The sequence below is a fragment of the Miniopterus natalensis genome, chromosome 11 (genome assembly GCF_054644295.1).
Source record: "Miniopterus natalensis isolate mMinNat1 chromosome 11, mMinNat1.hap1, whole genome shotgun sequence".
Taxonomy (NCBI): Eukaryota; Metazoa; Chordata; class Mammalia; order Chiroptera; family Miniopteridae; genus Miniopterus; species Miniopterus natalensis.
This window is the reverse complement of record NC_142091.1, coordinates 74,248,167-74,264,093: the sequence shown is the minus strand read 5'-3', so window position 1 is coordinate 74,264,093 and position 15,927 is coordinate 74,248,167. Positions and strand designations below refer to the sequence as shown.

Genomic DNA, 15,927 nt, shown 5'->3' with positions numbered 1-15,927 from the left:
AGGAGACGTCCCTGGGAAAGATCTCATAATATTCAGCAGATTTCCAGGTGAGTCCTTTCAGGGTTGTGGTCTGCACTGATTGATTTGTTGATTGGTTGGCTCGGGGGTGGGGGGTTGGGGGGGTTGGGAGGGTAATCATTCAATGCAGCTGGTTTTAAAGTTAGCTGTGGCTGGTTTTACTGCTTTTCTGGGCCTGGAGGTAGAATACAACTGAGGCCTAAATGTTCTCTCTAGGGATTAAACATCAGATGGTCACCTGTTGGGGAAGAAAGGCTACCCTGGGGGTGAAGTCCCACCCTACAATTGTCTGTTGCTATGCATCCAGGGCTTTCTACCCTGATGACCTTCTGTACCTGGCCCATGGTCCTTGCTCTGCTCATGTCTGTCTAACTGCCTATCACAGAATCTCCATGTTCATGGATCAGCAGACTTATTACTGTTTGAATGGCAGTACCTCCCAAATTGATCTACAGATTCAATGCAGTCCCTATCACAATCCCAGGTGCCTTTATGTGCAGAAATTGACAAGATGATTCTAAAATTTATATGGAAATGCAAGGGAACCAGAACAGTTAAAAGAATCTTAAAAGAGAACACAGTTGGAAGACCCAATCCACCAAGGTTGTGGGTTCTGTCCCCAGTCAGGGTACATACAAGAGTCAACCAATGAATGCATAAATACATGGAGCAACAAATTGGTGTGTCGTTCTCCTCCCCCCCCCCCGCCTCTAAAAAAATCAATAAATAAAAAGAAGGTGCCTGGGCGTAGAGAAGGCAGAAGTGAAAGTTTTCTTCCAGTGCTCCTGGAGCAGGTTCAGAGATGAACTACATCTGCCCTCAAAGAGCTTGAGGTTTAGCCCTGAAACAACATCCGCTAACCAGGACCCACTGAGAAGCCAGTGGGAAGAGGACACTGAACACCCAGCTGGCTCTGGGGCTCAGGTGGGGAACCAGGGAAATCTGTGGTTATGGCAGCCCCAGGAAATGAATGCAGTAGGCTAGTGGGACCCCACTTGATCCATTTCCAGATGGGACTTTGGGTGTCGTGCTGGAATCTCAGAGAGGCCACACAACCTGAAGGGCATGTCCTTCAGCTCCAGGAAGCATTCTGGATAATTCTCCCGTTTTCCCTTGGGGACTCCCGGGAGCTGGCACTGGGCTCTCTGTACGCACAGTCTCTTATTCCCTTACCTTTCCCCCCGTTTGCTGTATGTCAGTCTTTTTGTTATGCTTTCTGGGTGATCTCTGCAACTGTCTTCTAATTCTTCTATTTATGATGTTTTAAAATGTCTGCAACTCTATTTTTAATTTCCTAGAGCTCTTTCTCGTTGCCTTTTTAAAATAGCTGCCACCTCTCACTGCAATAGCTTCTCTTCTCTGGGGAGATTAATTCTAGTATTTTTTCTAAGTATCTGCTCTCTATATTACTTTTCTCCTCAGAGTTCCCTTATTTTAATTCCTAAGCTGTTTTGGTGAATTTTTTCACGATTTCCCCAAATAGCGGGTGATTGGGCTCTGTTCATATTGAAGACTGTGACACCAAAGCTGATTGGAAAGCCTGGGCACAGTGTCCTCACCCTTGGGAAAGGAGCCTGCAGGCAGCCTCCTTCTCTGGGCACCAACTAAGTGTCAGTAGTTTCCTACAGATGTCCTCCATATGCTGCCGGGAGTCCACTCTGTGGAAACTCAGGGGTCTGCAGTCTCCCGTCTGTCTGCAGACCTTTCACAGCTCCCTGTGTTCTGTCTTGTGCCTCTGCCTGGGCTGGGCTGCATGGCTGGGTGGAGCCTCTCCAGGGACCCAGCCTCTTGTCTTCTGTAAGTCACCAGCGCCTGTCATTCAGGAGTAGGGCTCTGGTTGCCAGGCTCACCGGTTCTGACAGTTCGCAACACACCCTTGGGCACCTGACTACTTCTGTCCTGCCTGAGTCTCAGTTTCCACAGATGTAGACCTGGGAGCACAGGTGAACCTTATGTTGGGAGGATTCAGCGAGTGACTACAGAGGACTTTATAGGGGCCATGGGTGTTTTTGTTCCTGTCATTCTGCTAGGGGCGGGAGTGTCCCCTGTCCACTTGTGGGAGGTGGACGGGTCTGGAATTCTCCCTTAGACTGTCACCAGCCTTCTGTTTGTAGCCCCATCTCTGAGGCACCCGACCCACCAAGTTCTGCGCTTCCCAGGAACCTGCAGCTTGAATTTGCCTGTGTGTTCTCCATCCCTTTTCTTTGCCACTGGTCCACCTGCTGTCCATTGTCCAATTTATTGACTTCTCTCATCTGCCTTCGGCTTTCCCATTCTTTGTCCCTGTGGGTTTCTGCTCTTTAAGAGTCTCATGCTCCTCTACTGACTGAGCCAGCCAGGTGCCTGTGTTTGTGCGATTTATCTATTTATTTATTTTTAATCCTCACTGAGGATATTTTTCCCATTGCTTTTAAGAGTGACGGGGGCGGGGGGAAGAAACATCGATCTAAGATAGACACATTGATTGGTTGCCTCTCACATGTTCCCCAACCGGGGGCTGAGGATCGAGCCTGCAACTGAGGTATGTACCCTTGTAATTGAACCCAGGACCCTTTAGTCCTCTGGCTGATGCTTCGACCACTGAGCCAAAACAGCCAGGGCGGCTTTGTGCTCTTTTTTAAAAAAATTCTCTTACTGATGTTTTAATGGGATTTCAGAGAGAGTCCCTTAATCATGGTACCTTTATAGCTCATCCGTCTTTCTCCTGTGCTTACCTAAACATCTGAAAGTCCTTGTCCAGACTTGGGGAGTTTGCAGTACATACTTCCTCACCTCTCACTGCTGCCTGCAGGCTTCATTTCTGCCCCCTCTGAGCCACTGCTAAAGCCACTAGCGAGCCCTCTACTGTGAATCAGCAGTTGCTTTTTTTTTTTTTTTTAAATATGTCAGCAGCTGCTTTTTTGTTCCTTATCAGAGCTCTGCTGTCGTAAATACTGATCATTCCACGGAACCCTGGCTCTCATGGTGACATTCCCACAGCCTTGGCCGGTCCCTGGCTGTCCCTCTCCTCATCCAGGTTGGTGGGTGTTTTTCACTGTCTCATCTGCCCCTCCTGCCCTCCTCTCCTGGGCAGACTGTAGGCGACTCCCAGTCTCCCTCCCTTGCTCTGAGCTTTTCCTCAACTTCAGACTCACACTCCAGCTGCCTGGTTGCCTTTCCCAGGTAGAGAGCCTGCAGGTAACTCAAGCTTATCCAGGTCAAAGCTGGGCTCGCAGGTCTCTTATCTACACCCACTTCCGTTCTTTAACTTGGCTTCACCCCCTCCCTTACAACAGGAGCCAGCAGTCAGCCTTACCTGTGGTCTCTACCCCCTTGTCTAACAGGTGCTGGTGATACCACCTCTGGTGTGTTCTTCACTCGCTTCTCATTGTCTCTTACATTAGAACATCTTCCTTGTTTATCTTCCATCTCTGGTCTTTCCTCCTCGAATCCAGCTTCCTTGGAACTGCCAGGGCGCTCCCTCTGAACTGCAGATCTCTTCCCCTGATGGGTGCAGTCCGTGCTTCTTGCTGAGCCTGCGAGCTCCCGTCCTGGAGGCTAGGTGTCTGCCACCCCCCCCCCACACACACCCCTCAGCCACCTTCCTGCTGAGTCCACTGGCATCCACCTGCCATCAGCGCTGGCATGTGCTTGTGTTTGCTGCCAACCACCCGGCGTTCCCTGGCCCAGAGGGGGCACTGATCACCATCCTTTATAGCTCCACCCTGCACTGAAGCTCCTGCCCCCCAGCCTGCAGCAGGATGAGCAGATGGGAGAAGGGGACATTTTTATCACCCTGTGCTCCCCTGCCCGATTTTATCCGTTCATTCCCCAGACATTTAATTCAGTGTCGAGTGCTAAGAAGACATTGGGGGAAAATAGATGGTCTGGTCCCCAAGGTCCTCACAGTGTCCCGTTGAGATGGATTTTAACATTAAGTGCTCCTTCCTCAGGATACAGACCTGACCTCAAGGAGAACCCTCATAAGCAAGAGGACAGTGGGTTGTGGCAAGGACAATGACAGAGCTGTGCTGAAGGCAAATGGATCTCCCAGGGAGGATATCTGAGCCAGCTGGGGAGGTGGGGGTATCCAGGAAGGCCCTCCTGAGTGTGTGTGAAAGGATGTGGAGAAATTAAGGCAAGTGGCCTTCCCACTGTGGGTCAGGCATCTGGTTCAGGCTTCTGCAGGTCTGCAGTAGCGCTCCTTTTGCACCAGGGGGCAGTGTTCTCCCCGAAAGTCTTCCTGCCCTCGAATGAGGCTGGGACAGAGCAGCCACTGTTATGCCAGCCCATCCTCTCTTTGTCCCTCTACTTCCCCGTCATTCCCCTGCGGACTCTGATTACCCTTCACTTGCCTCTTCCTCCAGCCTCTTCCACCCCCGGTCTACAGACCCCTATGGCCCACGCAGTGCTAATTGTCCCAGTTGTCACTGTTCCACCCTCTCTGCTTGCCGCCTTAAGTGCAGGGTTGCCACGGGTGATGTGGAGCCAACGGTGGCACAGTTCTGAACCACTGCAGTCCTCTCAGGGTAGGGGCCACTGGCTTGGGGTAGGAGCTGTGCTGTCGCAGGCCCACGTGCTGTTTCTGCTTCGTGTCTTTACCTATCGCTGGCATTCTTGTTCGGTCTTCCTTCTTCATCTGCCACCTTCATTGTTTCTGTGTCCCTACTTCAGCTCCCCCGCCCAGAGAACTCAGCCTTAATCTGTCCTCTCTGGGCACTTAGATATCCATGGTCGGAGCTCTGAAAGTCACGCGGCCTTTTCTGTTGGCTGGCCAGCTCTGGGGGCCCCTGTGGGACACTGTTAGGACAGCACAGAGGTGCCTGGGGGGAAGGGACTCTAGAGGGAGAGGTAGGGCAGCCCCATCCGGCAGAGGCACTTCTGCCACAGCATGAAGTCCTCTGCCAGGAAATCTTTCTTTCTGGTTCTGACCTGCTTTTGCTGGCAGCTACTAAGGCCAGCTGGGGGCCAGGAACAGAGCCTGGTGGGTGCCTGTGTTGCTGGGCATAGTAGGAAGTACATGTATAGGAGCCTCATTCATTAACCTGGAGATTCCTGGGGCCTGTTTCTGACCCATTCTCCCTTCTCACCCCCTCTGGCTGCTCTCCAACACGCCTCTGAGGTGTATGTGTTGAGGGACTTGGTCCAGACTATGGGCTTCCAGAATGGACCCTCTGGCCAGCCTCCCCTGGAACAGGGCCCTGGCTTTCCCTTCCTCTGCGCCTCCTGCCCACAGCTGCCCACTGAGACTGCAGGAGATGCTACGTGAAGAACAGAGATGTTTAGGGTGAAGCAGTACAAACCCTCAAAGGAACAGTCCAGGGCCATTCAGGTAGTTGCCCTACCCTGACCCCAGCAAGGCTGCTCTGGCCGAGAGTACAGTGGCCATATTATCTGGACCAAATCTTGGATGATAATGGCCTGACAACGGTTACAAGGGGCAGCCTGGGAGGTAGTTTAGGTCTGAAGCAGTGGGATTTCTAGTGCCATGTCGATGATTGGACAAATTGAAACTGCTCTAGCTTCTCAGGGCCACACGGTGGGTGGCCCTGTTAGCCTGCTCTTTGTGGAGAAGGACAGAGTGCTTGCTGCTGGTGGCCCTGCTGGAGTCCAGGCCAGTGACACAGTTTTTAATAGGAGTGGAGTTTTTGGTTTTTGGTTTCCAAGTGCCTGTCACACTGTGCTTCTGATGAAAGCCACAATTTATTCCTTGAGTTGGGTGATGACTCCGTGTGCCCTGGTGGGTCAGAGCTCCTGCTCCAGAGAGGGGCATACAAATCAGGTTCAAATTGGGCCCTGCTGGGTGACCTTGGTTGTCACTTAATCCCATTGCGCCTGGTCCCTTATCTGTAAAAGGGTGTGATAGCAGGTTTGAGGGTTACCTTAGTACTTGTAGCATGTCCGCTGTAGCCTGGTCACCTGCCAACACCTGCCTGGCATGTGGGTGAAGCTTGTGAGTGTTGGATGTTGTAGGAGTAACACGGGCAGGTCATCAAGACCTGGGCAGATGATGTCCAGACCTTGCCTCCGCCTCACTCCACAGGGCGTTATAGGCATCTTCTTGACTGGGCTGTTATCACTCCCTCTGGAAGGAGTACACTGAGCTGAGTGACCCAGGGTAGGAGGAGGAAATTGAAGCTGAGAGACCAGGAGACACTGTGGAGTCATGCTGAGAGGCGGGGACAGGTGTTCCGGACACTCATGGCTTCACTGTGCCTTATTCTGCCAGCAAGGTGTTGTTGACACGCCCCAGTGAGAGTCAGAGCTGTCTTATCCCTGTCTCTCACGCATAGCCTGAGGCTCAGGAAAGAGATCTGTCAGCTGGCGTTTGCAAAAATAGCAGACAGGCCTCTCTGGGACTGTCGGCTCTGTCAGAGGAAACTGGGGTGGGAATCTCTGGGTGCTTCTGGTTGCTTTCCTCTCACTCATTGTTGCCCCGTCTCTGAGTTTAGAAAAGCAGACTTGCTCATGTGCATCACCATCACCGAGCAAGTCAGCGTGGTGTCCCTGGGTGGGGTAAGCAGAGGCTTGCTGCACCTGGCAGCCTCTCCTGCAGGATCCCTCCACTCGAGAGTGCAGAGCCCTTATTCCAGGGCCGCAGCTCCCCCAGAGAGGGTCCACCAATGCAGCAGAGCTTGGGGGTTTTCCTAGGTGCCCAGTTTGGTAACAGAGGCCATCAGAGTTTTTAAGGAAGATTCTTAGCCAAACTGTCCCACATCTGTCCTGCAGGCTTTCTCCCAGCTGAAGTTGATTCTGGAAAGGCCTAAGGTAGTGCCAGGCAGCTGAACCCTCTTGTTTCAGGTCTGGGAGGGAAGGCCAGGTGCTGGGTTGACCAAGTTGTGAGAAAGGTGGAGATGATCTGGGAATGAGGCCGAATTTTTATTCATCTTTGTGTCTCGGGTCCCAAGCCTAGTCTGGCAGGAGTGATTGTGTGTAACTAAGCTGTGAACTGAGTTGCAGGGCTGTCTGGCTCTGAACAGCAGTGCGACCTATGCCCTCTGTCAGCCACAAGAGCCCCTCGTGACCAGCCTCTCCAGACCCCGCTGTGCCTACTGGCTGATGTTTCTGTGCCTTTAACCTCAAGAAGTCTCCTGTCCCTTTCCTTCCCTGGTGTTCTGTCTGGGACCACCTGCTGCCTGCTTGACCCAACCTCCCTGCCTGTCCTTCTGGGCCCCAGAACAGCAGGAGGCCGGAAGTTGCTCCACTGTGGCCACCCCTTCCCCTGATTTCAGCCTTGGCTGCTGCCCAGGCCTCCAGCGACCTGGTGTCCGAGAACTTTGTATTCTGGGTCCAGTGACTTCAGGCGCAGTGGCTGCTGCCTACAGACTCCCTTGGCAAAAGCAGCTCTGGGCTCCTGGCTGGTGCAGGGGTGAGTGCTCTGGGGAGGGCACAGCCCTGACTCCTGGTGCCCAAGTCAGGTGTGGGTCTCCAGGGAGTGTGATCTGCTGTCCCTGTGCATAGGAACCATTTGTGCTGGCCCTTGGTCCCCAGAGGCCCACTAATTCCCCAGCTCTGGCTCTGGCCAGTGCTAGGGTGGGCAGGAGTGAGAGCAGTGGCATGGGTGTGGGCCTGAGTGTGGGTGTGGGTGTCTGTTTTGGGGTGGGGGTTCCCTCTTGCCCGCTGTGCTCCTCTGGGAGGAAAGGCTGGTGGGAGGATAGAGAGAGCACTAGGGCTTATCTGTGAAGGTTGGGGGGGGTGGTACCTGATTTTACAGATGAGATGAGGCCTCAGGGCCCCGGATCTCACAGAGCTGGGGGCCAACCCAGGCCTGCTGACTCCAGCCTCAGACTGGGCTGTCCTCTGCTCTACTTTCCCCACTGCCTGACTTCAGCGCAAGGGCCTTGACCTTTCCCTTTCTCTAACTCTAGTGCCTGGACCGCTCTGGTCACAAGTCCAAGCCTGCTTTCTCCCTTGGCAGGGGACCTGGGGTCCCATTTTAGCATATTTCCTTGGGTTGGTTTCTAGAATGGTAATAACCCAGCCAAGGGATATAAATATTTTGTAGGTTCTTGATAGGTTTTGTAGAGGCTTTCCAGGGAGCTGCCCTGGTATTCAGCGCCTTCTGGGTCTGTCTCTCATAGGGCTTCGGGGCACTGAATTTGATTGTTTCCAGCCCTGTTGCTAATTTAATGGGCAAAAGTGGCACCTCACCGTTCTCTTTGGACTGTGATGATTTCTGATGAGGTAAACCTGTTAACGGTATATGAGCCACTTATAGTTACTGTTCTGTTGCTCTGTTGTCCTGAAGGAGCCCTTTACCTCCTCTTGGCTTTGCCCTGTGTGGTAGTTTGGGCTCTTTGTTCTCTGCCCTGTCCCCACAGATCCCGCCTGCAGCCTGGCACTTGGTGCCCAGGATGAGGGCGAGATTTGCACCCCACACCTGCTCTCTGGTGTGTGTGCCATTGACTGCCAGGGCCTGCCTGCCCTCAGCTGCTTGGCCAGAAGAGAATTTCCTTCCCAGTGGGCAGGTTATCTGGAGCAGAGCCCCGGACTAGTCCAACTGCTAGTTGCTCTGTGAGAGGAGATAACAGGGTAACATCTGCAGTTCATTGGGCTTTAAGTAGGGGGTGAAGGTCAATGTTTCCAGTCTGAGTACCTAGCAGATACTTTGGCACCTACTGTGAGCAGGTACTGCTCCCCACAGTCATCTCCTCCATGAGGGTCTGCGAGGAGTATGGCTTTTTCCACTGCTTATTTTGAAATAATTTGAGACTTACAGAAAAGTTGCAAAAGCAGTACAAAGAAATCTCTTCCAGCCCTTCCCCAAATCCCCCCAGTACTAATATTTACCACATTTGTTTCATTCTTCTATTTTCCCCTGAGCCATTTGAATATAATTTGTGGACAGGATGCTCCTAAACCTCTAAACGCTTAAGTATTTTTTCTGAAAATGAGGATGTTCTCTAACATAACCACAGCACAGTGACCAGGAAATGAACATTGACACAGACTTTATTTAAACTGTGTCAGGTGTCCAAGGTCCAACCCAGGATCACACATGCGTTTCCACGTTGTTTTTCGTGTTGTGTCTCTTTAGTCTCATTGAACCTGGAAGTTCTTTCATCCTTGTCTCTCATGACCTTTGACATGTTTATTTTGTGGAGTGTCCCTTAGTTGGGTTTCTCTCATGTGTCCTTATTAGATTCGGCTGTGGTCTGACAGAGACAGCCTGCAGGTCCTCCCTAGCCACCTACCAGGAGGCACGAGATGCCCATTTCATGCAGGAGATGTTAACCTCAATCACTGGGTCGTGTGGTGTCTGCCAGGTCTGCCCACTTTGCAATGAATAAGTAAGGACGGTATCCCTCATTTTAGAAGATGGGCCAGGGCCCAGCAAGAATGGCCTTATGTTCGTGCAGCTGGGTTTGACCCAGGATACAGCCTCCCAGTCTAGGGCTCGTCTTTTTTTTTTTTTTTTTTTAATATATCTTTATTGATTTCAGAGAGAGGAAGGGAGAGGGGGAGAGAGAGTTGAAACATCAGTGATAAGAGACTCATCATTGATTGGCTGCCTCCTGCACGCCCCTGACTGGGGATGGAGTCCACAACCCGGTCATGTGCCCTGACTGGGAATCAAACTGCGATCTCCTGGATCCTAGGTCAACACTCAACTGCTGACCAATGCCCGGCCGGGCTCATCTTGTCTTGAGCAGTACCCTGTGCAGTCTTCGCCTCAGTGGACATGGTGCTTCCTGGCTTTCCTTCTTCCTCTGGGGCAGCCCCTCCATCTCTTTCGTTGGTTCATCCCTCTCATGCAGACTCAGCATTGGTGGCCTGGGGTGCCTGCCTACCTCTCTAGTCTGTTCTCTCCTGGCTGATCTACTCTAGGCCCATGGCTTCAAACTTGTCCATGTGCCAGCCACATCCAGGTTTCCTGCCTGCTCTGACCTCTCCTGGGGGCTCCATCCCACTCCCGGTGGGGCCTGGTTCTCTAGTCCCTTCTGTTACAGGGAAGATCATTCCTACCCACCCAACCTACATTTCTCCCTTTCCCTCAGCTTCCCCAATTTTCCCCATCCCCCATTGTTCCCACCCAGCTCAGAGGCACTGCCTCAGCCTCTGCACAGCCTGGAGCACACACCCTCCTTTAGCCCTCGCTGCTCTAAGCAGGAGAGCTTTCCAAAGTGCAGCTGGTCACGCCCCTTCCTCCACCCCATGGTGCTTGGAGGAAAATGAGGGGGAGGCTGGAGAGAGGCTGAGAGCAGAGCAGAGGCCCTGTGGGCACCTTCAGCCTCATCTCACCCCTAGGCATTCCCCCAGCTTCCCACCAGGTAATTCACAAAACATTACCTGTTTTACCTTTGAGGCACTAATCCTGATCTGAAAGGACCTTTTCTTGGTACCTGCTAGGAGAGGCAAGGCCTTCACTGGGCCTGGGACTGAGCCTGGCGGAGAGCTGACGCTCAGTACCTGTCCTGTCTCCCTGGTCTGATGGCTTCCCTCTTCTTTTTTCCATTTATTTCCTTATTTCTTTTCTTCTCTTTTCTATTTGGTCTTTATTTCCTCTTCTCCACCTTATTGGCCATAATAAGACACTGGGGATTTTGCAGTATCTGTTTTATTTATTGAATATATTTTTATGTTCCCTACTTAGAACAAATGGTAGAGTCAAGCATTTTAAACTTTACTGAGAAGTAAATCACATGGTTGGCTAGATAAAGGGTGAATGCTAGGCTGGGTGGACAGCTGGGTGACTGAACACGTCTTTTTTAACTCGTCTGGGCCTTATTTTCTTTACTTATAAAACGGTGTGGTTGCCCTCTGAAGATGTTCTACATTCTGGGATGTAAGTTGCCCTTAGTTGGTTTTTTAAAAATCATTTTTATTGTGGTAAAATATCTATAAAAGAATTTGCCATATTAACCATCTGTAAGTGTGCAGTTCGGTGGCATTAGATAACGTCCACACTGTTGTGCCACCATCACCACCATCATCTCCGGAGCTGTGTCATCATCCCCAACATAAACTTTGTCCCATGAAACCCTAACTTCCCACCCCCTCCCCAGTCCCTCTCACCAGCATCCGTCTATCTCTGTCTCTCTCTATGGATTTGACTCTGGGGGCCTCATATGAGTGGGTCATGTGGTATTTGTCTCTTTTTGAGTGGCCTGTTTCACATGCCCTCAGTTGATTTTCGTTACCAATGTGTTCAGAAGCCCTCCATGGAAAGGAAGGTTTCCACTGCTGTTTAAAGAAATCTGCATTTTAACTGAGAGGAGGCTTTGCTCCTTGAGGGAGCCCATTGATGTGGGTTCCCTGGCCCAGTGTTTCCCTCATTGTCCAGCCAGATGGAGTCCTGAGGGAGGGACCACAGGGGTCAGTGTGGTGGGGAGGTTCTCCAATCTGGGCTGCTACAGCCAGCAGAGAGAATTAAAGGGGACACTGGCAACACGCACACACCCCTTGGTCACTCAGGGCCTCAGGCTCGCCCTGAAACCGCTTTAAGAGCTTGGAGTGTTGTAAATACTACAGTGAGTATTAGAGTGTTAGCCTAAGCTGGGGCTCCACTGGGTTTGAATTTGCTCCCCTCCCTACAGCCACTGTTTCCCCATGGAATGAGGAGGGTGATGGTGCTGACTTTCACCTGGGGCTGCTGAGGGGCTATTGTGGGACCTTCACTACCTGGGGACCTTCCATGCTGAGGCTGCTCTTACCTGGCTCTGACTTCCCTCCCTAGATGCTGAAGTTCCGATCCATGTGTGGGAGCCTGAAGCTCCTGGGCATCCGCCGAACCTCCACTGCTCCCGCTGCCTCCCCCAATGTCCGGCGCCTGGAGTACAAACCCATCAAGAAAGTCATGGTGGCCAACAGAGGTGAGCTCCCTGGGGCCAGGGAGAGGAGCCCTGCGTCCAGCACCAGCCTTGGCTTTCTTCCTCCACCCAGCTCCCTGCCATGTCTGCCTCTCTCAGGACCCAGGAACCTAACTCCTCTTCTCGTTGCTCCCCTCCCCGCCCCCCAGGTGAGATCGCCATCCGCGTGTTCCGGGCCTGCACAGAGCTGGGCATCCGCACCGTGGCTGTGTACTCGGAGCAGGACACGGGCCAGATGCACCGGCAGAAAGCAGATGAAGCCTACCTCATTGGCCGTGGCCTCCCCCCAGTGCAGGCCTATCTGCACATCCCAGACATCATCAAGGTGGCCAAGGTGAGCCAGGCCAGGCCGGGGGGCCTTTTAAGGGCGAAGGCTGGGTCCTGTGTCTTCCCCATGTCATACTCGATCCCCATACCAGCCAGCAGTTAAGTTTCTTTGGCTGGCTGGCTGGCTGAATGAATGGAGTAAGTGAGGTGAGGGAGGCACGAGAGCCACAGGGTTTGGTCGGGGACTGTGTGAAGGAATTTGAGGGCCATGCCACTTCTGCCTCCCCTGCCCCCAGGAAAACGGTGTGGACGCAGTGCACCCTGGCTATGGGTTCCTGTCGGAGCGTGCAGACTTTGCCCAAGCCTGCCAGGATGCCGGGGTTCGGTTCATTGGGCCAAGCCCAGAGGTGGTCCGAAAGATGGGAGATAAAGTAGAGGCCCGGGCCATTGCCATTGCCGCAGGTGAGTATGACAGGCAAACCACGGGGCCATGCAGCTCCTCAAGAGGGGCCCTCCGGGGAGGGGGCTGGCTGGCTTTGGCTGGAATTCCAGCCTGTGGCAAAGGCCCCACATGCCTCTCTCTCAACAGGTGTCCCCGTGGTCCCCGGCACAGATGCCCCTATCACTTCCCTGCATGAGGCCCATGAGTTCTCCAACACCTATGGCTTCCCCATCATCTTCAAGGCCGCATATGGGGGCGGGGGCCGTGGCATGAGGGTGGTGCACAGCTATGAGGTGAGCAGGAGTGAGGGCTGGGAGGCCATCCCAGAGCCCTCTGCGGGGTCTGGGAGTGGGTTGGGGCCCTGCAGAGGGGCCCAGTGTCTGCTTAGCCTCCACCTGCCCCCAGGAACTGGAGGAAAACTACACCCGGGCCTATTCGGAGGCCCTGGCCGCCTTTGGTAACGGGGCACTTTTTGTGGAGAAGTTCATCGAGAAGCCACGCCACATCGAGGTGCAGATCCTGGGTGAGTGGGGGTGTCCCTGCCACAGTGCCAGGCAGGAGCCTGCAGGCCTGACCTTCCTTGCTGCACGTGGCCTTTGGATAGAGTATGTATCAGATGTTAAACTGATAAGGACAGATACTACACACGATCTTAGCCGAAAGGCTGAGAAGTGATTGCAGTCGGCCTTTGGGACCGTGCAGAAGCTCTCCCTCTGGAAGGCTGGGGAGAGCTCCCCATGCAGGCAGCTATGGGGGCCGGGCAGGGGCAGCGGTTCTCTCCTGGCTGCCCCAGCACTGGATCAGGCACTGACGGCCACAGTGGATATGGGGGATTGTCTGGCCTGTAGGAGGTATTTAGAGTCCAGGAGAAGCTGAGCCCAGTTTACCTTCACCCCAGGGGACCAGTACGGGAACATTCTGCACCTGTACGAGCGAGACTGCTCCATCCAGCGGCGGCACCAGAAAGTGGTTGAGATTGCCCCTGCTGCTCACCTGGACCCTCAGCTTCGGGCCCGGCTCACCAGCGACTCTGTCAAACTTGCTAAGCAGGTGAAGAGCAAGGCTCTTGGGGACAGTTTCCCACATAGAGACAAGGAGCCTGTTCCTGCAGGCTTGCTCCGAGCTCCTGCTGGCATAGGCCTCATGGCTAGTGGTTACTGGGTCCAGAGGTGGACAGTCTGCTAGGGAGCAGAGAGGCCCAGGGTGACCAGCTCTGCGAGGGAGAGGGCCTCTTTTGGAGGACAGAGGGCTTACGAGTCTTTGGGATAGCAGAGGGCCATACCCAGAGGCCAAGCCTGGAGCCAGGAAAAACAGAAGACGAGGGAAAGAGACTGCTGGCCACGCCCTCAGCACCCTTTGCACAGGTTGAGCTTCTGTGTGGCACCAACTAACCCCTGGAACAAAAGGAATGAGGTTCAGTGGATTCTGTCAGGATTTAGAAACATTATCGAGGCGTTTCTTTCTCACTCATTCTTACTGGTCCCCTGCATCACATTTATTGCAACCCTTTACTCCTAAGGTCTGCCTCTGCCAGTCTTTGCTCTGCTGGGCATGGACAGGAGATGGCTCTCCAGCAGTGGCCTGCCCCAGGCCTGGCTTGGGAGAGCACCTGCCATGCTAGACCTCTAGCAGTGGCCCTGCTCTGTCTTTCTGAGCCCTCCTGACCCTACCCCGTCTCAGAGTCCAGTCATCCTGTCCCCAGATCTGCCGTGCCTCCCCAGAGCCCCAGGCGAGAGCATCTTTTCAGATCTGCCCTCCCAGCCCCGGGAGGGCCCTAGCCCTGCTCTCCTTCAGAGCTATGCTCCCTCAGGCCTCCGGCAGCCAGGCCCAGAGGGAGGACAGCAGGTGGTTCAGTCACCTCCCCCACCATAAGCCAGGGTTGACAGTCTGCAGTGGGACTTTAGCTGCAATGAACATGAGGCGTTAAGAGCTGAGGTTTTGGTTGTTTCATATGAAGAGTGTTTTTACCTTGATTTTGGTCTTTTTTGTTGGTTTATTATTATTATTTATTGTCTCATTCCAGTTTGTGGTTTTGGGAAAATCAGAGTGAAACCGGAATTAGGGTTGAATTTTGAGTTAGAATCATCGTTGGTTAGTTTCTCTCAAACAGCGTCTCTTTGGGCAGTGGTTGGAGGTGATGGCCAAGCAGAGTACAGGGCAGCTCCCTGAAGAGCTCTAAGAATAAGAAGGGCCCAGGAGAGGCAGGGTGCGCGTGGGTGGGACCTGTGCCGGAAAGATGAGGTGGCCACTGGGGAGGGGGCCGAGTCTGGGGCCACAGGAGCTTCTGCTGATGTCTCGCCCAGACAAGCTGGGTGTAGCCGTCTGAGGCTGCTGGTGGTGTCCTGGGGAGATGTCCAGGCAGGGGCCCAGCCATGGGTTCTGGGTGCTGGCCTCCCCAGGGGCAGGCTGGTGGGCTGCCTGCTGTCTGGCGGGGCAGGGTGCACTGCAGTCTGTCTTTTTATGGAACCAACTGGCGGGTGAGCCTGTCTCCACTGGGATCCCATCACTACGCCTGCTTTCTTACCCCACAGGTGGGCTACGAGAATGCTGGCACCGTTGAGTTTCTGGTGGACAAGCATGGCAAGCACTACTTCATCGAGGTGAATTCCCGCCTGCAGGTGGAGCACACCGTCACTGAGGAGATCACTGAGTGAGTGAGCAAGGGTCAGGTCAGGGGCCAGGGAAGGGATGTCCTGGTTTTGTGTAAAATCTACTCAGGTGGCTTCTGTGGAGCAAGCAGCCAGGAGCTCAGCTCACTCTCCACGGGGTAGAGAGCAGTTAGGGATCTAGTTACTTTTTACGAAAGTTATTACTATAAAAGCATTACATGCTTATTGTAAATATTAGTACAAAGCAGCAAATAAAAACTGTTTCGAGCCCCACCCTCAGAACTGAATGCCAAGGAGGCTCCCAGGCATGTGATGTACTACAAGACACAGCCACATAGGAGGAAAGTGCTGATTTTTTAGATAAGGAAGCTGAGACTCAGAGAGGTTAAGAGAGTTGCCCAAGGTCACACAGCTGGGACTTGAACCCAGGCCTAAGTCTGCTCAAAGTCTGTGGTTTCTTTCCACCTTTATTTTCTTTACTATGTAAATAGTTTGTCACAATGGTGATGTTTTGTATAGAATTTTTATTCTACTTTTTAAATTCAATATTTGTTGAAGGCCTTTTCCCAGGCCATTGGACTCTCTGAGTCTGTTCAGTGGCTGTATACTATTCCATCATCTGTGTAAGTTGTAACTTCCTTTCACAGTCCTCTATTACTGGACATTGAAGTTGTTTCTGGCTTTGCAGTTAAGGGTGTGTCAGTTAACAGCTTTGTGCCTAAATCTCTGCCCTCCTCTCTGAAGAGTTCTGAAGATTGACACCTTTAGTGGGATTACCTGAGCAGAGGTTAAGCAGCATCTC

General features: G+C 53.0%; 1 protein-coding gene and 1 pseudogene across 1 annotated transcript in view; one reads left to right on the top strand and one right to left on the bottom strand.

Annotated features, from left to right (window-relative positions):
• PC (pyruvate carboxylase) overlaps positions 1-15,927 on the top strand; it is a 70,756-nt gene that overhangs the window by 37,355 nt on the left and 17,474 nt on the right. The window contains exons 2-8 of the mRNA XM_016208343.2: positions 11,675-11,810; positions 11,957-12,141; positions 12,371-12,536; positions 12,664-12,809; positions 12,922-13,039; positions 13,415-13,566; positions 15,048-15,166. Of these exons, the coding sequence (XP_016063829.2) occupies positions 11,675-11,810; positions 11,957-12,141; positions 12,371-12,536; positions 12,664-12,809; positions 12,922-13,039; positions 13,415-13,566; positions 15,048-15,166 (1,022 nt within the window). The remainder of the gene's footprint in view (positions 1-11,674; positions 11,811-11,956; positions 12,142-12,370; positions 12,537-12,663; positions 12,810-12,921; positions 13,040-13,414; positions 13,567-15,047; positions 15,167-15,927) is intronic.
• Positions 13,045-13,192, bottom strand: LOC148092112 (U2 spliceosomal RNA; annotated as a pseudogene).